This window comes from Eriocheir sinensis, chromosome 9 (genome assembly GCF_024679095.1).
Source record: "Eriocheir sinensis breed Jianghai 21 chromosome 9, ASM2467909v1, whole genome shotgun sequence".
NCBI classification, from domain to species: Eukaryota; Metazoa; Arthropoda; class Malacostraca; order Decapoda; family Varunidae; genus Eriocheir; species Eriocheir sinensis.
In genome coordinates, this window is record NC_066517.1 from 3,921,798 (window position 1) to 3,949,115 (window position 27,318).

Here is a 27,318-nt window from a genome sequence, read left to right on the forward strand (position 1 = left end):
TGGTGGAGCTGGTGGTGGTGGTGTAGGTAAAGGAGTGTGGTGTGGTGAGGATGTGGCGGTGAAGGTGGTGAGGGGGATTCTTATACTGATGGTGAAGGTGGTGATGGTGGTTGTGGATAGTGGTAGCAGTGGTGATAATAGTGGTAGTGTGTGTGTGTGTGTGTGTGTGTGTGTGTCAAATTAAGTTAGTGGATAATGGATCTAATTTCATGGCAAGTTAAAAAAAAATTGAAAAACTTAACCTTCATTTTTACCGAGAAATAAATATCTCTGACAAACTTACCTAAATAGAGAAAAATAAATAAAGAAAATCATTACATTCCCGAATTTTCTCAGACGCTGTTAATGGAAAATATTACCCCGAATTTTGTCTGACACTACATATTAAATGAAAAACATGTGGGACTGGATTTAGAGCATCACTGAAGTCTAAAGGGAATATCGGATACCTTTTTTTATCTTATTTTCATTTTCATCCTTGCATTTCAACAGTCGTGAAGGCGGGACGGAGGAATGAGCGGTGATGGTAGTGATGGTGATGATGGTCGTGGTGGTGATGATGGTGGTGATGGTGGTGGTGATGTTAGTGGTGGTGTTGTTGGGGTGTGGTAAAAAAAGTGTGGTGATATTTGTAGTTGTGGTGGGTATCTTTGGACTGTGGTGGTGATGGTAGTGGTGATGATGGTAGTGATGGAGGTGGGAACAGTAGTGGATTTTTTGAGTGATGGTGATAATGCGGTGATGACAGGAGTGTGCTGGGGGTCAATGGCGGCGGGGACTAATACCACGACAACACAAAAATGTACAACGTGTCGCAATGCTGATCTGATTCAAAAGTTTTATTTATTCAAAGGATGGACCAGCGCACTGACTGACGTGTTCATGGTTTTGTTTTTGTTCTTCTTTTGTGTTGAGTTGTGTTGCAGCATCGCCGGTGTTTCTAGCCACGGAAAGTTACGAATCACATGTTTTTTTTTTCTTCTTGTCTCCGTGTTGTGCCTCTGGGACTGAAGGTCTCCTGGGCCAAAACCAAGATCCAGTCGCTTGGAGGCTTGCTGGATGACACAGTTCAGTCTGTCCATGCATGTGGTGAGGATGTCGAGGTCACCAAAAGCTTCACATACATACCTTGGCAGCGCAATGCATGACAATGATGGGTATCACCAGGAAGTCTCTCGGCGGACTGGCCTGCCCCATGGTGTTATGAACTCACTCAATACGAGTATGTGGCCTTGTCGATATCTATGCAGGCGGACAAAGATTGGGGAGAAGGGGAATATTGAGGAGGAGGGGAAGATTGTGGAGGAGAGGAAGGTTCAGAAGAGGAGGAAGTTAAGTTTGAGGAGAAAGGGATGAAGTTTCAGGAAGAGGAGGAGGAGGAGGAAAAAGAAGAGGAAGGAAAGACTGAGAATTAGAAGAGGAAGATTCAGAAGGAGAGGAAAAAGGCTGGGAAGGAGGAGAGGATTGAGGGGGAGAATAGGAAGTTTGGGGATGAAGAGGAGGAGGAGGAGAAGGAGAGGAAAATGGGGAAGGAGATGAAGTTTGGGGAGGAGAGGGTGAAAATTGAAAAAGAGAGGAATGAGAAGGAGGAGGAGGAGGAGGAGGAGAGGAAGACGGAGGAGGAGGAGTGGGAGAGGAGGACTCATCTGCAATAATATAAATAATAAAATTCCAATGTTCTTATTTTTTTCACGGTACTGACGGTAAAGCGATCCCGTTCTTCACTTTATCTATCGTTACACACAAAAAATATATTACTATATATTTATCTATCTATCTCTCTATTTATCTATCTATCTATCTATCTATCTCATCTTGCGTTTCCTTCCTTTCTTCCTTTTTCCTGATCTCTCTTTTTTTCCTAATTTCACCTGTTTTTCTTTTTCCCTTTCCGGTTTCCTTCCTTCCTTTCTTCTTTTTCCTAACTTCAGTAGTAACAAATGTACGGAAGTGGGGGTAATTTGGAAGTGGGGGACTGGAAGTGGGGGTTGGGGGTCAGCGGTCAGCGGGGGTTACAGGAGTGGGGGTAATTTGCGGGGTTACGGAAGAGGTATCTAGACCCCCTAACCCCCCCACACACCCATCTCTTACTTTTCACTTTCACCCCCCCTCACCCCCTCTCGGACTAGCGTACGGAAGCGAGAAGGTGACGGAGTAGGGTGCCCAGCAGGGAGGGAGGGGGGTGACGGAGAAGGATACTTGAAGGGTTAAGATAAGATCTTTCTTTGACCTCGAATGACCACCAGATTATAATCACGGAAAAGGTTAAGGACATTAGGTTAATGACCAGGCTGAAATATGAATTTACTCTCTAATGCAAGTCCGAAAATAAAATAAAAATCGCCATTGAACGTAAGACTCGATAAATTATTTAAGTTTTGCTGGATGTATTGTATCATTATCTTCTTATTTCTCATTTCTCAACTTGTTTCTTCTTATTTCTTTCCTCAACTTATATATATTTTTTTACTCCGGTTATTTGGTGCCATCTAACCCTAAACACTGCAGCACCAAGTCTTTTTTTTTTCTGATCGAATTTACCTTTTCCGTGAAAAGGGATCATGTGTGTGTGTGTGTGTGTGTGTGTGTGTGTGTGTGTGTGTGTGTGTGTGTGTGTGTTTCATTCTCCGATTCTTGAGAAATCTGCAGCTAGCTCGAAATTTTGTGGGCCATCTTTTTAGCCGATTATATGCTCCGAAGCGGAATTTAGTGAGGATTCTTATGGTATCTTCAAATTCCTCATACGTCTATTAGTTCCCGAGTTACACCGAGAAAACTGAATTTTTTTCTCTCGTCAGAGTAGCATAACAAATAAAAACACTCATTAATTAATGTCTTATATCTCATTTCTTAACTTATTTCTTCTTATTTCTTTTCTCAACTTGCATTTCTTTATATTTTCTGCCTGCTCTTCGGTGTCATATGACCTTAGACGTTGCCGCATCGAGTTTACCTTTTTCCGTGAAAAGGGATCATGTGTGTGTGTGTGTGTGTGTGTGTGTGTGTGTGTGTTCCATTCTCCGATTCTTGAGAAATCTGCGGCTAGCTCGAAATTTTGTGGGCCATCTTTTTTAGCCGATTATATGCTCTGAGCGGAATTTAGTGAGGATTCTTATGGTATCTTCAAATTCCTCATACGTCTATTAGTTCCCGAGTTACACCGAGAAAACTGAATTTTTCTCTCGTCAGAGTAGCATAACAAATAAAAAACACTCATTAATTAATGTCTTATATCTCATTTCTTAACTTATTTCTTCTTATTTCTTTTCTCAACTTGCATTTCTTTATATTTTCTGCCTGCTCTTCGGTGTCATATGACCTTAGACGTTGCCGCATCGAGTTTACCTTTTCCGTGAAAAGGGATCATGTGTGTGTGTGTGTGTGTGTGTGTGTGTGTGTGTTCCATTCCCTCCGATTCTTGAGAAATCTGCGGCTAGCTCGAAATTTTGTGGGCCATCTTTTAGCCGATTATATGCTCCAGCGGAATTTAGTGAGGATTCTTATGGTATCTTCAAATTCCTCATACGTCTATTAGTTCCCGAGTTACACCGAGAAAACTGAATTTTTTTCTCTCTCGTCAGAGTAGCATAACAAATAAATATCACTCATTAATTAATGTCTTATATTTCATTTCTTAACTTATTTCTTCTTATTTCTTTTCTCAACTTGCATTTCTTTATATTTTCTGCCTGCTCTTCGGTGTCATATGACCTTAGACGTTGCCGCATCGAGTTTACTTTTTCCGTGAAAAGGGATCGTGTGTGTGTGTGTGTGTGTGTGTGTGTGTGTGTGTGTGTTCCATTCCCCTCTGATTCTTGAGAAATCTGCTGCTTGCTCAAAATTTTGTGGGCCAACTTTTTTAGCCGAATATATGTTTGGAAGCGGAATTTAGTGAGGATTCTTATGGTATCTTCAAATTCCTCATACGTCTATTAGTTCCCGAGTTACACCGAGAAAACTGAATGTTATTCTCTCGTCAGAGTATCCTAACAAATAAAAATCACTCAGAGCTCCTCATCTACGTTCCTTAGAAAGATTGCCATATGTTACTATTAAGAAACTTATCCCAACAACTGCAAATTTGACGCACTTTCATCGAAAACTTAATTTTTAATAATTTTTTATTTACTTTTATGGCGCGTTTCGCGTCATCGTCCGCCAGAACCTTTTACCCTTGATGACATGAAATGCGTCATCGTGCGCGAGAGGGTTAAATAAGTCAGATTTATCTCAAATTCACTGTCTGGGCAGACAAATATTCGGATAAGAGAAGGCAAACCAGTTTGTAGATATATATAAATATGCCGTATATTCACGTCCTTATGGATATCTTCTTGTTGATTAGGTATAAATACTCCTGAATCCCTACAGTTTCGCTCAAACATTGTTGGAGAGCCTCCCAGATGAACGCGTATTCCAATGGTGAACTCCAGGAAAAGGAACTCTTACACGTTCTATACTCCCAACATAACGAACCCTATGGTTTAAGTTCTCAGCTACTTCTGATCTTACTCTCTTAAGCCTTTGCAGTTACTTTCTTAAACCATCGAAGCCCGCCTTCCTGAAGTCAGGTATTAAGTGTTGTTTCTGCTGACTCTATCCTCCCATTTAATATTAAATTTAATTTCCTTATGATCACTGTTACCTAATGAACCACCAACCTCAATGTTGCTTATTATGTCCTCTTTATTAGTTAACAACAAATCCAAAACATTTTCTTCCCTCGTTCGCACTGTTTTGTATATAGAACGAACTTACATTAGCTGAACTCACACTGTTTTGATTATAGAACGAACTTACATTAGCTGAACTCACACTGTTTTGAATATAGAACGAACTTATATTAGCTGATCTCACACTGTTTTGAATATAGAACGAACTTACATTAGCTGAACCCACACTCCTGGAAGAAGCTAAAATTTTCTAAAGGCTACAATAAAATCAATATGACCGATGAAGATGCGGCACGTCACAATGAACAAACTCACTGTCTTCTGTAAATACGGGTTTTAAAAGGTAAAGGAGTAAAACATCATGACCATGAAAAATCAGGAAACAATTACATTGAAGCTTATTGTAATAGATGCAACCTTCAAATGAAAAAATCACAAATTGCAGCGCACTCTCATTGCATATTATGCGGATTACGACATGACGTTAATCCCGCGTGAATTAACGCTACCTGGCTTTGAAAATCAAACTAAGACCAAAACATTCAGTTAAGAATACCATGAAGTCATCATAAATGACTTGAGATTTATTGACACGTATGTCTTTATGTCTGGTTCACTCGCGGCTTTAGCGAACCAATTCATCAGCACTGGGAACGAGCCCATGTGCACACAACAGATGTTGAAAGATGTGCCAGCACCTGCGTTACCATTATTGATCAAGGAAAGCAGGTTTTTTGTTATGACTATATGGACTCGATGGAACGACTTTCTGAGACACGTCTTCCATCCCGCGAAGATTTTTTTCAATTCGCTTCAAGAAGCAGAACTTTCCGAAAGTGATTATAAACATGCTCAGAATGTTTGGAAAGTAGCTGGATGTCAGAGCCTGATGGACTATTTGTTGCTTTATGTAAAAGTGGATGTTGGCCTTCTATGTGATGTCTTCCTAGAGTGGAGAGGTATTTTGAAAACCCAGTGGAGGTTGGATACTGTAAATTATGTTAGCCTGCCAGGATTTGCCTATGACTCTTTTTTGTTAAAAACACAGCAGGAATTAGAGATGCTTAGTAGCCCACACACATATATCATTGCATTCAAACAAATGTGCGTGGGGGCTACACAAGTGTTGTGCGTCGTTTTGTACGCACCAATAACATCTACACGAACCCTCATTTAATCCAAAACATGATAGAAACACTTTCCTTTCATATCTTGACTTCAACAGTCTTTATCCCACTGTAATGCAAGAGAAGTTACCATGTGGAGATATGAGAAAACTAGATGAGACAGAAATGCACTGGTTTTTGAGCGGGAGGGGGGCTAGGTCAATCAAGCAACCGATGGCGATTTTGGATACCTCATTCTGTGCAATACTGAGGCTGTCTCACGTGAAGTCATTGAGAAAACGGATGACCTCCCACTGACCATCAGAAGACACAATATCATCAATAGAGATATATCGTCAGCCGCACACGAATGGTATGAAGAAGAAAACCGTCCAGTACCGTGTAAGAACATAAAACAGATTGGAACACATGTTGCTCAGGAGAAAATACTGTTTGCTCTGTCCTCCTTAAACTGCTATTCAACTAGGCCGGGTTGTTAAAAGTGCATGCTATTTATATGTTTAAGCAGCACTTTCTTGCGGACTTCATTCAGGATAACATAGAAGCCCGCAAAAGTGCTACTTGTCCTATCAAGAAAACTGCAATCAAGTGTATTTCAAACAGCATTTTGGTCGATACCTGATGAACGCGGCCAAATATAGTGAAGACATAGATATTGTCACCAACCGCGAAAAGTTTTGAAGCTGGCCCGAAGTCCTTACTTTAAACGCGTTGTACCCTCAATGATGGTCATGTAGTTGTAGTTCGCCATAAGAAATATTCACAGGCGAATCATCCAAACTACATTGGCTACTACGTCCTAGAGCTGTCCAAGCTGCGACTATATGATTTCTTTTACAGTATCATGAAGGCTCATTACGGGGATCGGGCGAAACTAGTGTATTGTGACACTGATTCATAATAACAGAAACTGAAACTCCTGATCTATTAACAGAGTACTCGCAGGAACCCTTTAAAAGCTATATAGACACAAGTAACTTTAGCTCCTCACATTCCTTGTACAACACAGACAACAAAGGCAAGCTCGGATTTCTCAAGTCTGAAGTGAGGAAAGAACCATCTCAGAATTTGTAGGTGTAAGAACAAAGTGCTACTCCATCCCCATGGCAGGCAGTGACCGGTTGAGTTCAGCTAAGAGCGTTCCAAAGCTCATAAAGAAAAAAATTGCTCATCAGCGATACAAAGACGTCCTATTCCAGAAGCAAACATTTACCTTTGGCTATCAGGGATTCACAGTGCGTAATGGACGAATGAGTACAGTAAAATATCCCAAGAGATCTGTAGTTCAGGACAAAAGACACTGCTTTAGCACCTTGGAGTTACGACCTTACGGTCATCCCGATAATTCTACAGGGTAGAGGAGGAGGAGGAAGAGAAGGAAGCTGTAATCATAATTTGACCAAATTCAATAAACATTGAGTTTGTTTGACTTGTTTATATGTCCTTTATCAAAAATGAATGAAAAAACAATAATTGTCTTAAAATTTATTCGATTTGTGGAAACATGTAGACAAAACGCGTCTATGTTTCGATCTGGCTCATATAAAAAATAAAAAAAAGACTCGCGAAATGTGCGCGGCGGCAGCAGCAGGTCCTGCGGCGACATCATGCGACGACAGGATGCGACAGGATTGGTGGGCTCAAGGGGCGGGGGCGGGGCGGCAGCACTGGGGCTAGTGGTGGTGACGAGTGAGGTCCTGTATGGAGCCAGACCACTGATTTAAGCGTGTTATACAAACCACGATAAAGGAACTAGAAAATTATTTATGCTGAGAATAGCTTCATGGAATGTAATACACTTCAATATGAAAATCAATAAAGTCAATACTTACTTTTTATGAACACGTGTTAAATGTTTGATGTCATACGGGCATTATAAACTTGCTGTAAGCGAATCTCATCACGTGTTCATCATTCCTCGAATATTCGGTCTTGGAAAACTCCATACAAATTTTTCAAGAGTTTCTCTTACACCCAAGTGTGAAACATTGTAGGCAAAGTACACGACATAAGCCCCGCACATCGCTTCGCGTGCTTTGAAGTCGAAATGCATTTTTATATATCCTGAGCCCAGGGTAAGCAATATATTTAAAATAATCAGAGTATAATTTGAGGTCGAGAGCATAACTATCTAAGAACACTATCATGTAGAGACAAATCCAGTGTCTCATTTCTCTTTTAGAATAACTTGGTAGCGTGCTGCCGCCCCGCCCCGCCCCGCCCCGAGCCCACGCAATCCTGTCGCATCCTGTCGTCGCATGATGTCGCCGCAGGGCCCGCTGCCGCCGCCGCGCACATTTCGCGAGTCTTTTTTATTTTTTATATGAGCCAGATCGAAACATAGACGCGTTTTGTCTACATGTTTCCACAAATCGAATAAATTTTAAGACAATTATTTTTTTCATTTTTTTGATAAAGGACATATAAACAAGTCAAACAAACTCAATGTTTATTGGAATTTGGTCAAATTATGATTACAGCTTCCTTCTCTTCCTCCTCCTCTACCCCTGTAGAATTATCGGGATGACCGTAAGGTCGTAACTCCAAGGTGCTAAAGCAGTGTCTTTTGTCCTGAACTACAGATATCCTCTCTTGGGATATTTTACTGTACTCATTCGTCCATTACGCACTGTGAATCCCTGATAGCCAAAGGTAAATGTTTGCTTCTGGAATAGGACGTCTTTGTATCGCTGATGAGCAATTTTTTTTTTCTTTATGAGCTTTGGAACGCTCTTAGCTGAACTCAACCGGTCACTGCCTGCCATGGGGATGGAGTAGCACTTTGTTCTTACACCTACAAATTCTGAGATGGTTCTTTCCCTCACTTCAGACTTGAGAAATCCGAGCTTGCCTTTGTTGTCTGTGTTGTACAAGGAATGTGAGGAGCTAAAGTTACTTGTGTCTATATAGCTTTTAAAGGGTTCCTGCGAGTACTCTGTTAATAGATCAGGAGTTTCAGTTTCTGTTATTAAGGAATCAGTGTCACAATACACTAGTTTCGCCCGATCCCCGTAATGAGCCTTCATGATACTGTAAAAGAAATCATATAGTCGCAGCTTGGACAGCTCTAGGACGTAGTAGCCAATGTAGTTTGGATGATTCGCCTGTGAATATTTCTTATGGCGAACTACAACTACATGACCATCATTGAGGGTACAACGCGTTTAAAGTAAGGACTTCGGGCCAGCTTCAAAAACTTTTCGCGGTTGGTGACAATATCTATGTCTTCACTATATTTGGCCGCGTTCATCAGGTATCGACCAAAAATGCTGTTTGAAATACACTTGATTGCAGTTTTCTTGATAGGACAAGTAGCACTTTTGCGGGCTTCTATGTTATCCTGAATGAAGTCCGCAAGAAAGTGCTTTTGCTTAAACATATAAATAGCATGCACTTTTTAACAACCCGGCCTAGTTGAATAGCAGTTTAAGGAGGGACAGAGCAAACAGTATTTTCTCCTGAGCAACATGTGTTCCAATCTGTTTTATGTTCTTACACGGTACTGGACGGTTTTCTTCTTCATACCATTCGTGTGCGGCTGACGATATATCTCTATTGATGATATTGTGTCTTCTGATGGTCAGTGGGAGGTCATCCGTTTTCTCAATGACTTCACGTGAGACAGCCTCAGTATTGCACAGAATGAGGTATCCAAAATCGCCATCGGTTGCTTGATTGACCTAGCCCCCCTCCCGCTCAAAAACCAGTGCATTTCTGTCTCATCTAGTTTTCTCATATCTCCACATGGTAACTTCTCTTGCATTACAGTGGGATAAAGACTGTTGAAGTCAAGATATGAAAGGAAAGTGTTTCTATCATGTTTTGGATTAAATGAGGGTTCGTGTAGATGTTATTGGTGCGTACAAAACGACGCACAACACTTGTGTAGCCCCACGCACATTTGTTTGAATGCAATGATAATTATATGTGTGTGGGCTACTAAGCATCTCTAATTCCTGCTGTGTTTTTAACAAAAAAGAGTCATAGGCAAATCCTGGCAGGCTAACATAATTTACAGTATCCAACCTCCACTGGGTTTTCAAAATACCTCTCCACTCTAGGAAGACATCACATAGAAGGCCAACATCCACTTTTACATAAAGCAACAAATAGTCCATCAGGCTCTGACATCCAGCTACTTTCCAAACATTCTGAGCATGTTTATAATCACTTTCGGAAAGTTCTGCTTCTTGAAGCGAATTGAAAAAAATCTTCGCGGGATGGAAGACGTGTCTCAGAAAGTCGTTCCATCGAGTCCATATAGTCATAACAAAAAACCTGCTTTCCCTTGATCAATAATGGTAACGCAGGTGCTGGCACATCTTTCAACATCTGTTGTGTGCACATGGGCTCGTTCCCAGTGCTGATGAATTGGTTCGCTAAAGCCGCGAGTGAACCAGACATAAAGACATACGTGTCAATAAATCTCAAGTCATTTATGATGACTTCATGGTATTTCTGAACTGAATGTTTTGGTCTTAGTTTGATTTTCAAAGCCAGGTAGCGTTAATTCACGCGGGATTAACGTCATGTCGTAATCCGCATAATATGCAATGAGAGTGCGCTGCAATTTGTGATTTTTCATTTGAAGGTTGCATCTATTACAATAAGCTTCAATGTAATTGTTTCCTGATTTTTCATGGTCATGATGTTTTACTCCTTTACCTTTTAAAACCCGTATTTACAGAGAAGACAGTGAGTTTGTTCATTGTGACGTGCCGCATCTTCATCGGTCATATTGATTTTATTGTAGCCTTTAGAAAATTTTAGCTTCTTCCAGGAGTGTGGGTTCAGCTAATGTAAGTTCGTTCTATATTCAAAACAGTGTGAGATCAGCTAATATAAGTTCGTTCTATATTCAAAACAGTGTGAGTTCAGCTAATGTAAGTTCGTTCTATAATCAAAACAGTGTGAGTTCAGCTAATGTAAGTTCGTTCTATATACAAAACAGTGCGAACGAGGGAAGAAAATGTTTTGGATTTGTTGTTAACTAATAAAGAGGACATAATAAGCAACATTGAGGTTGGGGGTTCATTAGGTAACAGTGATCATAAGGAAATTAAATTTAATATTAAATGGGAGGATAGAGTCAGCAGAAACAACACTTAATACCTGACTTCAGGAAGGCGGGCTTCGATGGTTTAAGAAAGTAACTGCAAAGGCTTAAGAGAGTAAGATCAGAAGTAGCTGAGAACTTAAACCATAGGGTTCGTTATGTTGGGAGTATAGAACGTGTAAGAGTTCCTTTTTCCTGGAGTTCACCATTGGAATACGCGTTCATCTGGGAGGCTCTCCAACAATGTTTGAGCGAAACTGTAGGGATTCAGGAGTATTTATACCCTAATCAACAAGAAGATATCCATAAGGACGTGAATATACGGCATATTTATATATATCTACAAACTGGTTTGCCTTCTCTTTTCCGAATATTTGTCTGCCCAGACAGTGAATTTGAGATAAATCTGACTTATTTAACCTCTCGCGCACGATGACGCATTTCATGTCATCAAGGGTAAAAGGTTCTGGCGGACGATGACGCGAAACGCGCCATAAAAGTAAATAAAAAATTATTAAAAATTAAGTTTTCGATGAAAGTGCGTCAAATTTGCAGTTGTTGGGATAAGTTTCTTAATAGTAACATATGGCAATCTTTCTAAGGAACGTAGATGAGGAGCTCTGAGTGATTTTTATTTGTTAGGATACTCTGACGAGAGAATAACATTCAGTTTTCTCGGTGTAACTCGGGAACTAATAGACGTATGAGGAATTTGAAGATACCATAAGAATCCTCACTAAATTCCGCTTCCAAACATATATTCGGCTAAAAAAGTTGGCCCACAAAATTTTGAGCAAGCAGCAGATTTCTCAAGAATCAGAGGGGAATGGAACACACACACACACACACACACACACACACACACACACGATCCCTTTTCTCGGAAAATAGTAAACTCGATGCGGCAACGTCTAAGGTCATATGACACCGAAGAGCAGGCAGAAAATATAAAGAAATGCAAGTTGAGAAAAGAAATAAGAAGAAATAAGTTAAGAAATGAAATATAAGACATTAATTAATGAGTGATATTTATTTGTTATGCTACTCTGACGAGAGAAAAAATTCAGTTTTCTCGGTGTAACTCGGGAACTAATAGACGTATGAGGAATTTGAAGATACCATAAGAATCCTCACTAAATTCCGCTTCGGAGCATATAATCGGCTAAAAAAGATGGCCCACAAAATTTCGAGCTAGCCGCAGATTTCTCAAGAATCGGAGGGGAATGGAACACACACACACACACACACACACACACACTAACACATGATCCCTTTTTCACGGAAAAAGGTAAACTCGATGCGGCAACGTCTAAGGTCATATGACACCGAAGAGCAGGCAGAAAATATAAAGAAATGCAAGTTGAGAAAAGAAATAAGAAGAAATAAGTTAAGAAATGAGATATAAGACATTAATTAATGAGTGTTTTTTATTTGTTATGCTACTCTGACGAGAGAAAAAAATTCAGTTTTCTCGGTGTAACTCGGGAACTAATAGACGTATGAGGAATTTGAAGATACCATAAGAATCCTCACTAAATTCCGCTTCGGAGCATATAATCGGCTAAAAGATGGCCCACAAAATTTCGAGCCGCAGATTTCTCAAGAATCGGAGGAATGGAACACACACACACACACACACACACACACACACACACACACACACACATTACGATCCCTTTTCACGGAAAAGGTAAACTCGATGCGGCAACGTCTAAGGTCATATGACACCGAAGAGCAGGCAGAAAATATAAAGAAATGCAAGTTGAGAAAAGAAATAAGAAGAAATAAGTTAAGAAATGAGATATAAGACATTAATTAATGAGTGTTTTTTATTTGTTATGCTACTCTGACGAGAGAAAAAAAATTCAGTTTTCTCGGTGTAACTCGGGAACTAATAGACGTATGAGGAATTTGAAGATACCATAAGAATCCTCACTAAATTCCGCTTCGGAGCATATAATCGGCTAAAAAAGATGGCCCACAAAATTTCGAGCTAGCCGCAGATTTCTCAAGAATCGGAGGGGAATGAAACACACACACACACACACACACACACACACACACACACACACACACACACACACACACACACATGATCCCTTTTTCACGGAAAAAGGTAAATTCGATCAGAAAAAAAAAAAAGACTTGGTGCTGCAGTGTTTAGGGTTAGATGGCACCAAATAACCGGAGTAAAAAAAAAATATATATAAGTTGAGGAAAGAAATAAGAAGAAACAAGTTGAGAAATGAGAAATAAGAAGATAATGATACAATACATCCAGCAAAAACTTAAATAATTTATCGAGTCTTACGTTCAATGGCGATTTTTTATTTTATTTTCGGACTTGCATTAGAGAGTAAATTCATATTTCAGCCTGGTCATTAACCTAATGTCCTTAACCTTTTCCGTGATTATAATCTGGTGGTCATTCGAGGGTCAAAGAAAGATCTTATCTTAACCCTTCAAGTATCCCTTCTCCCGTCACCCCCCCCCCCCCCTCCCTGCTGGGCACCCCTACTCCCGTCACCTTCTCGCTTCCGTACGCTAGTCCGAGAGGGGGTGAGGGGGGGGGGGGGGGGAGCGGTAAAAGAGATGGGTGTGTGTGTGTGTGGGGGGTTAGGGGGTCTAGATACCCCTCTTCCGTAACCCCGCAAATTACCCCCCCACTGTAACCCTGCTGACCGCAGACCCCCCCAACCCCCACTTCCAGTCCCCCCCACTTCCACATTACCCCCACTTCCGTACATTTGTTACTACTACTTCTCTTCTTGATTTCTCCGCCTCAGTTTCTTTCTTTTTCCTTTCTGGTTTCATTCCTTACTTTCTTCCTTATCCTCATTTCTCCTCTTCTTCCTAATTTCTCCTCAGTTTCTTTCTTTTTCCCTTTCTTGTTTCCTTCCTTCCTTTCTTCTTTTTCCTAACCTCTCTTCTTGATATCTCCTCCTCAATTTCTTTCTTTTTCCTTTCTGGTTTCATTTCTTACTTTCTTTCTTATCCTCATTTCTCCTCTTCCCGATTTCTCCTCTTCATTTCTTCCTGATATCTCTTTTCTTACTCACCTTTGTTTACGTTCATGTGACTTGTAATAATAATAATAGTAATAACAAGGTTCCAATGCTTCTTTCACGGCACTCACCACGGTAAAGTCACCCCGTTGCGTTGTCTGAATACGTTGTGTCATCTACATCGCAACACGTATACGCTATAGGGGATTCATTACGTGCCTGCGCCTGCCTTCCGAGCCGAACTTTTGGTGCCTTAAATGGAATCTAACCCAAAGCGGAACAAAAGCCAAAACAAAAGACGATCTCGACCCAGTGTTACTCCCTCGTGCCTTGCCTAACGTTACAAGCAGGAAAAATAACTCTATCTTTATCTTTATATTTATGTCTATTTTTATATATATTTATCTCTCGCCTTTGTATTGTATTTCTGTATGTATGTTTCCAATTTTAGGTATCGTTACACAAACCTATTTCTATGTAACTATCTCTCATTCTATCTATCTATCTTTATATCTATATTTATATATCTGTTTTTTTTTTCACGTCTTGGCCTATTGCGCCGGTAGGCTTCTTCCCGGTGGGTCCTGATGGTCGGCCCAGCCCGTTCTGGCGCAGGCGAGTGTTTATAGTGGCGCCATCTTGCATTGGCTCATGCTGCCCTCCCGGAGCTCATCTTTAATCCTAGAATCTAGAGTCCGGGTTGATAGGTGGTCTTCTGGACAGCATGTGGGTAGTAAATCTATGTCTATCTTTCTATGTAACCATCAATGTTCTTGTATGTATCTATCTGTCATCTTCGATATACACGCAAAAATCTGTATCTATCTATTTATATCTATGTCTCTATCTACCTGTCTGCCTATCTATATATCTATCACCTGTGTATCGTATTCTAAAAGTCTAGTTATCATCTTCGATATCGCTGCACTCAAACTATCTATCTATCTATCCTTCTGTCTATCTATATGCGTGACTCAACACACCTCTAGACCATATTTTAGGCGTCAATAACCATTACTGGGAGCCCTGCAGCACTTCCCATACCCTTATATTTTTTTTTCCACGGTCCTCACCACGGTAATGTCACCCCGTTGCGTTGGCTGAATATCTTGCGTTATGGACACTGCAACACTCCATAGGTTCTCTTACTTTTTCCGTTCTGGTTTCCTTCCTTCCTTCTTATTCCTGATTTCTTCTTCTTCTTCTTCTTTTTCCTGAATTCTCCTCATTTCTTCCCAATTTCTCTTTATTCTCTCGCATTCTTCCTTCTCTTAATTCATTCGTTACCTTCCTTGTCTCCTTCCTTCCTTCCTTCCTATTCCTTAATTTCTCTTCTTCTTGTTTTCTCCCCTTCGTTTCTTCCCAGTTTCTCTTCATTTTCTCTAATTTTTCATTCTTTTTATTCACTCGGTTTCCTTCCATCTTTCCCTTTTCCTTATTTCTCTTCTTCTTGATTTCTTCTCCTAATTTCCTCCCCAATATCTCTTCATTTCCTCATTCTTCATTTTCTTCATCCAGTTCGTTCCCCCTGTCATGAATCATCTTCATACACGCTCACATATCACGTTCTCCTTTACTTATGATCCTCTGACATACATTATTTTTTTAACGGTAATACTCGGGAACTTCCACGAGGTGAGGCGCGTCGATATTACTCAAGGTATGCGAGGCTTTCCAGGTAAGCTTTGATCGTTCCGTTAATTCGCTGTGATACACTATTCCCTCCTTCCTACCTGGGTGCTGATGATTAGTGATTGTGTTTTTATTCCTAAGTTTCCCAGATTTGTTAATAACCTGCGAGACACGTTTCCTTCCTACCTCTGTTACTATGATTGTTTTTATTGCTTTGGTTCACACGTGTGCTAATATCCTGCTATACACCTTCCCCTCCGACCTGTGTAGCGGTGGTGGTGGTGGTGGTGGTGTATGTAGCACGTGTTTTGGTGCTCACACTCGTCACCTCCACCGCCTCTGACCCACAAATGGTATATTGATATTCAGAGATGGAGTGATAACATGAGTTGTGTATTCGAATACGAATACTTCAAATTTCAACGAATACGAATTCGAAAATACTGAAATGGTTTTATTTCGAACACAAATTCGAATACTTCTTGAAAATATTCAAGAATACATTCATGAATACTTTTAATTGAAAAAATACCTTCTTGACGTAATTGGGTACAGCACTGTTCTAAAGTCATGCAACAGTACAATGAGCTCATGAACCTGTACTGTACACGATCATTACGCGTCTGCCCAGGAAGCTGGAGTTGTAAGGAACAGCGGCTGTTATTTCTGATGATAAACTTTTAAGTATTCGTCAGATTTTTCGCAGAATAGAAATACTTTTCCCTTGTATTGGAATACGAATGAGAATACTTGGATTTTTATCAGTAATTATTTGAATACGAATACGAATACACCTAAATACGGTTTTCGAATGTATTCGAATGCGAATACCGAATACGAATACTTCATCCCTGGTGATGTTATTGTTGTTTGCAGGTGGTAGTGGTGGTCGTGATGGAAGTAAGGGTAATTGTAGTAATGGTAGTGTTGTTGTTGTTGTTGTTGTTGTTGTTGTTGTTGTTGTTGTTGTTGTTGTTGTAAGTAGTAGTAGTAGTAGTGGTGATGGTGGTTGTGGTGTTGTTGTTAGTGGTGTTGGTGGTGGTAGTGGAGGTGGCAGGTGTTTTGGTGTCCACGCTCGCCACCTCCTCCTCCTCCTCCTCAGTCACACAAAAGCCTCCCGACAATGGCCTCGCAACTCCTCGCCTTCGGACCCTCGCAGGGACAGCTCAGGTGAGGGCGCCGCGTCGCACCTGCCGTCACCTTGCTAATTGATCGATAAACGCCGTCAATAATAAAGGCGGTGCTGTTACTGCTGGGGCTGCTTGTTATTGTTGTTGTTGTTGTTGTTGTTGTTGTTGTTGTTGTTGTTGTTGTTGTTGTTGTTGTTGTTGTTGTTGTTGTTGTTGTGGTTCTTCTTCTTCTTCTTCTTCTTCTTCTTCTTCTTCTTCTTCTTCTTCTTCTTCTTCTTCTTCTTCTTCTTCTTCTTCTTCTTCTTTTTTTCTTCTTCTTCTTCTTCTTCTTCTTCTTCTTCTTCTTCTTCTTCTTCTTCTTCTTCTTCTTCTTCTTCTTCTTATTATTATTATTATTATTATTATTATTATTATTATTATTATTATTATTATTATTATTATTATTATTATTATTATTATTATTATTATTATTATTATTATTATTATTATTATTATTATTATTATTATTATTATTATTATTATTATTATTATTATTATTATTATTATTATTATTATTATTATTATTATTATCATTATTATTATTATTATTATTATTATTATTATTATTATTATTATTATTATTATTATTATTATTATTATTATTATTATTATTATTATTATTATTATTATTATTATTATTATTATTATTATTATTATTATTATGCTTCTTCTTCTTCTTCTTCTTTTTCTTATTCTTATTCTTCTTCTTCTTCTTCTTGATGATGATACTACCATAGCTGGGCACGATAACAGAAAACCTTATTCCCGATACCCGATAACTGATAATGGAAAGCCTTATCGGCAATAACCGATATTCGGTAGCTGGAGACACAAATATAGGCGATAACCGATACCCGATACCCGATATAAAGCCACAATTCCGATACTAGCTAGCGATAAGTCCAATAAGCGAAAACGATATTATATTGATATTTTAAATAAAAAACATGGATGAATATATTTTCATTATCTGTATTTTAGAAAACTTACAAAACCTGAAAACCACACGTTGACACGTACCTCTGGACGGTAATACTAGAAACAAGATCAACAGATTATACCAGTTTTCTCAACCTCGTACCAGAATTCTCCTCTTCTACGCAGTGACGTCACCCACCAGTCGTCACCTGATCACAGGTGTAGGCGCATCTCGTGTGCTCCATTTTCTTTGATTTCGATGGGTGACTTTAGCATTTAGGATTAAGGAACTGAAGCAGGGATAAGAAATGACTGGGTAGAAGTGGTTAAGGTGTTACAGAGGGTGGACAGGAGAACTGTTCAATAGAGGATGAATGCGGCGAGTAAGAACATGTCCAGAAATACTTCGATAAGAAGGTTCATTATACACTCACGCATTATATATATATATATATATATATATATATATATATATATATATATATATATATATATATATATATATATATATATATATATATATATATATATATATATATATATATATATATATATATATATATATATATATATATATATATATATATATATATATATATATATATATATATATATATATATATATATATATATATATATATATATATATATATATATATATATATATATATATATATATATATATATATATATATATATATATATATATATATATATATATATATATATATATATACACACACACACACACACACACACAGAGAGAGAGAGAGAAGAGAGAGAGAGAGAGAGAGAGAGAATGTTTCAGTATTCCATGAACTATCTCTCGTTATCCCTATTATTCTCCACCTGCTCTCTCTATGATACTGCTGCTGACGTCATTCTCTGCGCGTGGGAAGACCTGGTCTATTCTGTTGAGCTTGACTAGAAACGCCTGAACCGGTGTTGTGTTATTTGGCGTCCCCACCGTCAAAAGCTGGCGCTTTTGTTTATAAACGCTGGTCTCGTGAAATGCGCATGCAGTGATTTTTGAGTCTAACATAAAAAAAAATAACCTAGTGTTTTAATGTTGATGATCCAAGTATGAAATCTCTTCACCGAAGATATTTCAAACCCCGAAGTTTTTTCATACAACACCGGGCGCCCGGGCCACCATGCGCAATAGGGAGGAAACAACGTTTCTTTCTGAAAGGCGGAAAAAAGTAGCGATTATCGCTAGTTTGGTTTCAAAAGTAACAAAGATACCGATACATACATATATATATATATATATATATATATATATATATATATATATATATATATATATATATATATATATATATATATATATATATATATATATATATATATATATATATATATATATATATATATATATATATATATATATATATATATATATATATATATATATATATATATATATATATATATATATATATATATATATATATATATATATATATATATATATATATATATATATATATATATATATATATATATATATATATATATATATATATATATATATATATATATATATATATATATATATCATCCTCATCATCTTCTTTTTCTCCTCCTCCTCCAACTACTAATGCTTATACTAATACCACCACTATCACCACTACCACCACCACCACCACCATCACTACCTGCAACACAAACAGACCAAAAAAATACCGCCCCAGTAAAAAATATAGGAAAAATCATGCAACCAAAATACACAACACATCGCATTCTCCCTTCAGGCCAATCAATGCTTCCCTTTCACTCACTCTTATACCGCACAAAAAACTTCACAACTGGGCATCGATTTCCGCCCATTGAGCGAGAGAGAGAGAGAGAGAGAGAGAGAGAGAGAGAGAGAGAGAGAGAGAGAGAGAGAGAGAGAGATTTACATTGATTTACATAGAAAATCAGACCACACAGACCCCATGGTCCAGACTTGGTGGTCTGTCCTTAAACCTAAGTGATTTTACATTAATCAGAAGACTCCAAAACGTTGCATTTCTACTCTAGTTGATATTAAGTTGAAGGAAGTGACGGTCGAGCTTATTTTTGAAGGAGTCAATCGTGTAACACTGGACCACTGATGGTGGAAGCTTATTCCATTCTCGCACTATAACGTTGGTGAAGAAAAATTTGGTGCAGTCTGAATTTACTTGTCTACATCTGAGTTTTACGCCATTGTTCCTCGTGCGCAAAGTGTCATCGATCATAAACAATGTTGATCTGTCTACATTCGTGAAACCATTAAGTATTTTAAAACATTCGATCAGTTTTCCTCGGAGGCGACGTTTCTCAAGAGAGAACATGTTAAGGGTAGAAAGCCTTTCTTCGTAGGATTTGTTGCGCAAGGAAGGGATCATTTTTGTTGCCCGACGCTGAACACCTTCTAATTTAGCAATATCCTTTGCATGGTGGGGAGACCAAAACTGTACCGCATATTCCAAGTGGGGTCTGACTAAACTGTTGTAGAGCGGGAGTATTACATCTTTATTCTTGAATACAAAGTTTCTTTTAATGAAGCCCAACATTCTGTTCGCTTTATTTGCTGCATCGATGAGAGAGAGTAGGGCATTAGACAAGCCAGGTAAGGAAAGTCAGGTAGATGGGTATGTAAGGTAAGGGAAGGGAAGGTATGCAGGTAAGGTAAGTAGATTGGTAAGTAGGTAAGTAAATAGATAGGGATGGGGCAGGATGGTAGGTACATGGGTAAGCACTAAGCAGATTGGTAAGTGGGTGTAAGGGTAGGCAAGAAGGTAAAATAGACAGGTAAGTAGTTAAGTATGTAGGTAGGTCAGTAGGGAAGGTTAGGTAAGAGTAAACAGGTTAGATGGTGGGTAGGTTAAGTTATGTAGGTAGAAAGGTGGGGAGGTCGGTAGGTAAGGTTAGGTAAGAGGTGGGTAGGTTAGGTGGGTAGGCTGGTAGGTAAGGTAAGGTTAGGTAGGTAGACAGGTGGGCAGGTTAGATTTGGTAAGTAGACAGGTGGGCAGGCTAGGTTTGGTAAGTAGACAGGTGGGTAGGTTGGTAGGTGAGGTAAGGTTAGGTAGGTAGACAGGTGGGTAGGTTGGTAGGTAAGGTATGGTTAGGTAGGTAGGCAGGTGGGCAGGTTAGGTAAGGGTAGGTAAAGGTAGACAGGTGAGTAGCTGCGTAGGTTAGGTACGGGGAGACAGGTCGGTAGGTCAGGTGGTGGGTAGGTGGGCAGCAGGGGTGTACCGATATATGAGTATCGGTATCGGCAGTATTCGGTCCATTTTTAAAGTGTCAGTATCGTCTGATTTACTGCCGATACTGCCGTTGCCTAAAATAAATTTACCAGGCCGCGTATTACTCGTTGCAAGTTATTTTGTTAAGCAGAAATTTGATGTTTTATGGTGCTGAAAAATGAATTATTGGTATTACTACATTATCTAGTATACTATATTGAGTACACGGTGCCTAGTAATACAGACATTTATTACTGGTCACCGTCTGTTGCCGTGGACGTGTTGGAGACATGGTGATGGTGGTGGGTGCGGGCCCTGCCAGCCCTCGCCCCTCGCACGGCCTCGTCCTGCAGGGAGTGGAGTCTACCGCGGGCTGCCTGCGTGATGGCGTAAAGTCAAAGTTTCCCAGATTTTATATTATTTTTATTAATGATAGTTCTTGACACGTATAAGACTTTCTTCTGACAAGTGATTTAGAAATAACATTTTTTATAGTCTTGAGACTCGCAGTATCACTGGTAATTTGGCGCGTCATGCTTGAGTGGTGGCCATCTGCGTACTTGCTGAGTCAAAGATACGACGGTTGCCACTCGTGAGGGTGACTCATTAAACCTGAGTGTATTATTAAATGGCCATTATGAATGAGACTGAAAATTATATATACATACTGCATGGTCACAATGAACTGTGTGAAATATTTTGAAATACATTTGGGAGCACAGTCATTATCATTATTCCTCCCAGCACTGAACCTGTTTGGATTTACCGTGATATGTTACATCATGCTGAATTGATTCCAATCTTATATTTCTCCAAACCTGAAACCTCAGCTACGGAGTATTACTCATGTCCGGAGATTTAAACTTGACGAGTCTTCATGTCAAATACTCAAGTTAGCTCCTACGTCAGCAAAGGGACAAAAATAAAGCTATAAAACATCATTGGTATGATATATCGTTTAGCTACATTCGTAATGTTATCGACAATGATACAGCGTGACAAGTTTCCGGGTCGGCTTGTAATTATTGATACCACATGGCTGCTCCTGACAGAGGTCGATTTGAACACGTGACTGAGGACACACAAACTCTGCTATCGGTATCGGTATCTATAGTAGTATCGGTATCGACCAATTTTGTAGTATCGGTATCGGCCAATTTTGTAGTATCGGTATCGGCCAATTTTTTATATCGGTATCGGACAATTTTCTAGTGTCGGTATTGGCCAATTTTGTAGTATCGGTATCAATAGTAGCCTCAATATTGGCCCAATCTCATAGTATTGGTATCAGTATTAGCATCAATATCACCCCAATTTCATAGTATCGGTATCGGTCAAAATTTTGGTATAGGTACATCTCTAGTGGGTGGGTTAGCTTGGTAGGTTGGGTGGGTGGGTAGGTTAGGTAAGGTTAGGAAGGTTAAGTAAGTGTAGACAGGCGGGCAAGTAAGGAAATGGAGGCCAAGAGTAACCTCGTTTATTGAGTCTATCATTTATTTATCGCTCTCGTGCCGCTGTGACGTCCGCGTGATGCATAATAGCGTGCTGGGAAGGTGAGGAAGGGAGGGGGGAGGGGGAGGGGGAAAGTGTCGATGAGGTTATAGGAAGGACGGAATAGGAAGGGGCATGGGAGGGGAGGCGGAGGTACTAAAGTGACCTTGAGAGAGAGAGAGAGAGAGAGAGAGAGAGAGAGAGAGAGAGAGAGAGAGAGAGAGAGAGAGAGAGAGAGAGAGAGAGAGAGAGAGAGAATGATAAAGTTAAGGCCATGCAATATTCGCACAGATATGTATACATCCCAGTTATCGATGTGTTCGCGGAAATTGCTTGCGGGTCACCGACTGACGCGCAAACACACACACACACACACACACACACACACACACACACACACACACACACACACACAGGTACACACACGCACACTCACACATCCTTCTTGTGAATGCATTTAACCGTCGGACTTGACAACCCGCCGGCGCTCATTCCGTGCACGTGTGTGTGTGTGTGTGTGTGTGTGTGTGTGTGTGTGTGTGTGTGCAGTTAATACACCCCCGAGGTAAGGCTCAAGATGAAGGGGAAGAAGATAGAACAAGGGCTGGGGCAAGGACGGTACAGAACAGGACAGCTCAGGGACAAGGCCTTAAGGGGATGCTGTCACGTCTCTGGGGTACGGGAGGGAAAGCTGAAGGTGGTTGAAGGTTAAGTCACACGGTGCACTCAGACGCTGCGGCGCTGGGTCCCGTGTGGTCGTTACTGCCGCCGCCCGGAACAGTTGGCGTTAGCTGCGGTGCTCCAGGCGGACACTCACGCCTTGTGATGGGCGTCCGAGAGTCAGGCGCCGCGTTGCATTACTTCCGCGTGCCTGGGCTTCTTGCTGCTATTAGTATTGTTGTTGTTATTGCTGTTAATGTTGGTGTGTGTGTTGGTTGTTGACTTAGTTGAACGGTCATGCTGTGCGTTGGATGTAATGGATTTATTTACACACCAGAGCACACATAAGTTGCCTTCGCTGTTGGAATAGCCAAGATTTATATTCTTCAATGTGTAGTTATAGCGATTTTTTTTCCCTATACTTAAAACGCTGCATTCCTCATTAGTATTCTTCGTCGTCCATTTGTTGCTCCTGCTCGTGGCCAGGCCGAGGGTGGGGTGAGCCGCGCCGCCGTCATCTAGATGGAGCACGGGCCCATGGTGTCCTCCGGCGTGGGTCACCGCACCCGCCGCCGCCTCTCCCGTGATTCTCCCGAGCCTCTGCTGCCTCGGCGACGCCCCTTCGACAGCCCCTCCAGCAGGAGCATGGACGTAAGTACCTGCCGCCGCCCCGCGTCTCCCCGGGTGGGGACGGGAGTGGCCGGAACTGTGTCAGGCCGGCCCCGAGGAATGTGTGCTGTTTACCCGATGATTGATTGATTGGCGGTGCCTGGGAGCAGCGCCGGGACGGACGCTCGTGACGTGTGGTGTGTTATTCCTCAAAGCACATTCCATAACATAATCAGTGTCTACCATAATGGCGGCCTTCCCGACAGCTTCCTCTGCTCACTCACCACCACGCCTCCCCACTCCCCCAGCTGGCGTCCATCCGTGCCCGCCGCGCCCGCCTGGAGGCCCTGACGGCGTCCATCAAACTCCCGCCCCTGGTTCCCTCCGACGTGCTGCCCACCTCGCCCCCCGGGGCCCGCATGTCGCCGCTCTCCTACTCCAGGGTGTCCATGATGCCGGACTCGCCGCTGCGCCGCATCACGTGGGACGACCGGCCGCTCACGGGCATGACTTCCCCCGACCCGCGGCTGCCCCCCACGCTACCGCGCATGGCGTAAGTATTGCTGAGTACCGTGGTCTGGGCCGAGGGAGAGGCGCCCTAGCGCTAACATGTGACACCCCGGGCACTGCCACCCCCTCCCTTTTTTTTGTAATCCAAGGTAAAGCAATAAGAAGTGTATTAAGAGGGAAGGTACAGGAGGGGGGGAAAAGAGACGTATACAGGTCTGTGGGGTATTTTTTTTATGTAATATAGGAATGTGTGTGTGTGTGTGTGTGTGTGTGTGTGATGCGTGCATTGTTCAGGGGGCGCCTTGTCTGCATGACCCAGCGTTCTGGAAAATGTTTATTCACTTGGTTTGTACTTAGGTGGTTTCCTCCCCAGCAGCACGCCGCACCAGCCCCTGCCCAGCATCGGCCACACGCGGGAGGCGCTGGGCTTCACGCCGGAGGAGGAGGAGGAGGAGGAGCACGGCGCGGGGCAGAACGGGGCGGAGAGGGACGGTGAGGCGGGATATTCGAACACCCGGGAGATAACCCACGGTGACCACCCCCCATACCCCGTCCTGCACGACCCCTTGGCGCCCCTGCCCGCCCCCACCAGGGTAAGTCACGCCCCTCGGCATGCCCCCCTTGGTTCAGGTCACGCCCTTGAGGTGGTCGCCCCGTATTTGTTCCTTATGTGACCCCGACTTGAAATTTCTGCTACTCGTCATCATATTTTTTTCCCTGGAAGACACAATTGCATATTTTTCTTGTTTTATGTTCACGTGTCAGAGGAAAGTTGATCTTGTGTGTTATTTTGTTTATGTGATATAGGAATGTGTGTGTGTGTGTGTGTGTGTGTGTGTGTGTGTGTGTGTGTGTGTGTGTGTGTGTGTGTGTGAAGCGGAGAAACTCATTAACAGTATATTTCTTTCTTCCTCCTCTCCCTCCCTCCCTCCCTCCCTCCCTCCCTCCACCCCTCCCTCAGCCCTCTCCCTACCCCCCCGCCACCCCCTCTGCCCACCATTCCTCCCCACAGCAACCCTCCTCCTCCTCCCCCCCTCCCCCTCTTCAACCTTCGACCCCAGCGCAATCATCTCCTCCGCCTCTTCCTACCTCAGAACATTCCTCCCCTCCTTCCTCCCCTCTTCCTCCTCCTCGAGCCTCCACTCCCCTTCCTCCCCAGTATCGTTCCCCTTATACCCCTCCTCCTGCTCTTCGTTCATCCCTTTCTCTTCGTTCTTACTCTCTTCATCGACCCTCTGCCTCTCCCCCTCCCCAATCTCCCTCCTCTCCTCCTCCTCTTCTTCCTCAAACTTTCTCCTCTCCTTCTCCTAATTCTTCCCCTACTCCCCAGTCATCTTCTCCTCCTCCTCCTCCTCCATCTTCCCCTCCTCCCCAACTCTCTTCTCCTCCCCCAGCATCTTCCCAACCCTCCTCCCCAGTACCCCAGTCTCCCCAACCTCCCCAAGTAACCTCCCCACAGCCCACAACACCCACGGAGGAAGCACCCCCCACAGACCCCTCCCCACCCCCCACAGACCCCTCCCCACCCCCTACAGACCCCTCCCCACCCACTGCAGAAGACTCCTCACCCACACAACCTTCCCCAACCGAAGTCCCGTCAGCTAGTCAACCGCCCTCCCCATCTAAAGAGATCTCCCCATCTGAAGAAGTCTCCCAGCCTTCCTCCCCTTCTCCTGCCTCCCCAACTAACCTCCCCACACCCATACAGTCACTCAAGCCAAACTCCCCACTTACGACTTCCTCCCCAAGGCCCACAATACAGGCATCCTCACGACCTAATTCCTCCCCTGCCTCTCAGCGCTCCCCAGCCACTCAGCCTGCCCCCTCCTCTTCCTCAGCCCCCAAATCCCCATCCTCAGCCCCGCCCGCGTCTTCCTCGGCAGCCCCCCAAAAAGAAGAGGAAGAGGAGGTGGCAACTGCGTCCGAATCTATCTCTCTAAGTTCGTATAGAAGACCCAAGGTATGTATATGTGTACGTGTGTGTGTGTGTGTGTGTGTGTGTTTTGCCGTACATCTGTTTTTTTTTGTGTGTGTTATATGTGTTTTTATTTGTTTTATTTAGCTTTGTGTTTGCATGTCTGTGTTTGCTTTTAATTTGTTTGTTTTCCGTACATCTGTCTGCCTGCCTCCATGTGTGTGTGTGTGTGTGTGTGTGTGTGTGTGTGTGTGTGTGTACCATAACGCGTTTAAAACCACTATCAGCAAACTTAAATCCTCCCTTTGTATCATCATAAAGACCCGATGCCACTAATCCTATTATACTACCGTCCAGTTAAGCGATCCGATCCTCCTGTTCGTAGTATGCAGAGTCCGCCCCTCACAGCGTTCAGTTCTCATAATCTCAAAAGCTTCGGACTCTTTTTACGATAATTTGAAAGGCCACAGAGTAGATCCGTCGGGTTATCATGAATTGTTTTCCTGTCCATGGCGTAGATATCTTACAGAACTACCGCCAGTGATATCAAACCACCCATGGAAACCCCTACAACTTCTACGTGAGCTAAGTGAAATAGGTGTAGGTTACTAAGGCGTTGAAGCTTTTGAGAATATGGGTCCAGCTGGCAGTTTTATAAGGCTAGTGATCGATTGACAAGGCTTCTGTACTAATTTGAATGTGAAAATATGACTCACCTTAGTCTTTTTTATAAGGTTTTCGTGGAGGTTGTTGTGGCGTTAGTATTTCTATGGGAAGTTTTATAAGGCTAGTGATCGATTGACAAGGCTTCTGTACTAATTTGAATGTGAAAATATGACTCACCTTAGTCTTTTTTATAAGGTTTTCGTGGAGGTTGTTGTGGCGTTAGTATTTTTATGGGTAGTTTTATAAGGCTAGTGATCGATTGACAAAGCTTCTGTACTAATTTGAATGTGAAAATATGACTCACCTAAGTTTTTTTTATAAGGTTTTCGTGGAGGTTGTTGTGGCGTTAGTATTTCTATGGGTAGTTTTATAAGGCTAGTGATCGATTGACAAGACTTCTGTGCTAATTTGAATGTGAAAATATGACTCACCTCAGTTTTTTTATAAGGTTTTCGTGGAGGTTGTTGTGGCGTTAGTATTTCTATGGGTAGTTTTATGAGGCTGGTGATGGTTAGACAAGGCCTCTGTATTACCAAGAATGTTAAGATGGGAGTCACATTTTCAAAGTCTTTCGTGAAGGTTGTATTGTAGCATCACCGTCAATAGTTTTCCCTTGTTCGCCATTCACTGCTCCCCGTCTAAAGAATCACAGTCCTATAGTATCATCAA

General features: G+C 41.7%; 1 protein-coding gene across 3 annotated transcripts in view; it reads left to right on the forward strand.

Annotated features, from left to right (window-relative positions):
• The window catches only part of LOC126995862 (uncharacterized), an 86,649-nt gene that overhangs the window by 33,419 nt on the left and 25,912 nt on the right, over positions 1-27,318 (forward strand). For all 3 annotated transcript variants that reach the window (XM_050855748.1, XM_050855747.1, XM_050855749.1), the window contains exons 2-5: positions 23,436-23,600; positions 23,867-24,111; positions 24,445-24,661; positions 25,030-26,028. In XM_050855748.1, the coding sequence (XP_050711705.1) occupies positions 23,472-23,600; positions 23,867-24,111; positions 24,445-24,661; positions 25,030-26,028 (1,590 nt within the window). In that variant the 5' untranslated portion in view covers positions 23,436-23,471. The remainder of the gene's footprint in view (positions 1-23,435; positions 23,601-23,866; positions 24,112-24,444; positions 24,662-25,029; positions 26,029-27,318) is intronic.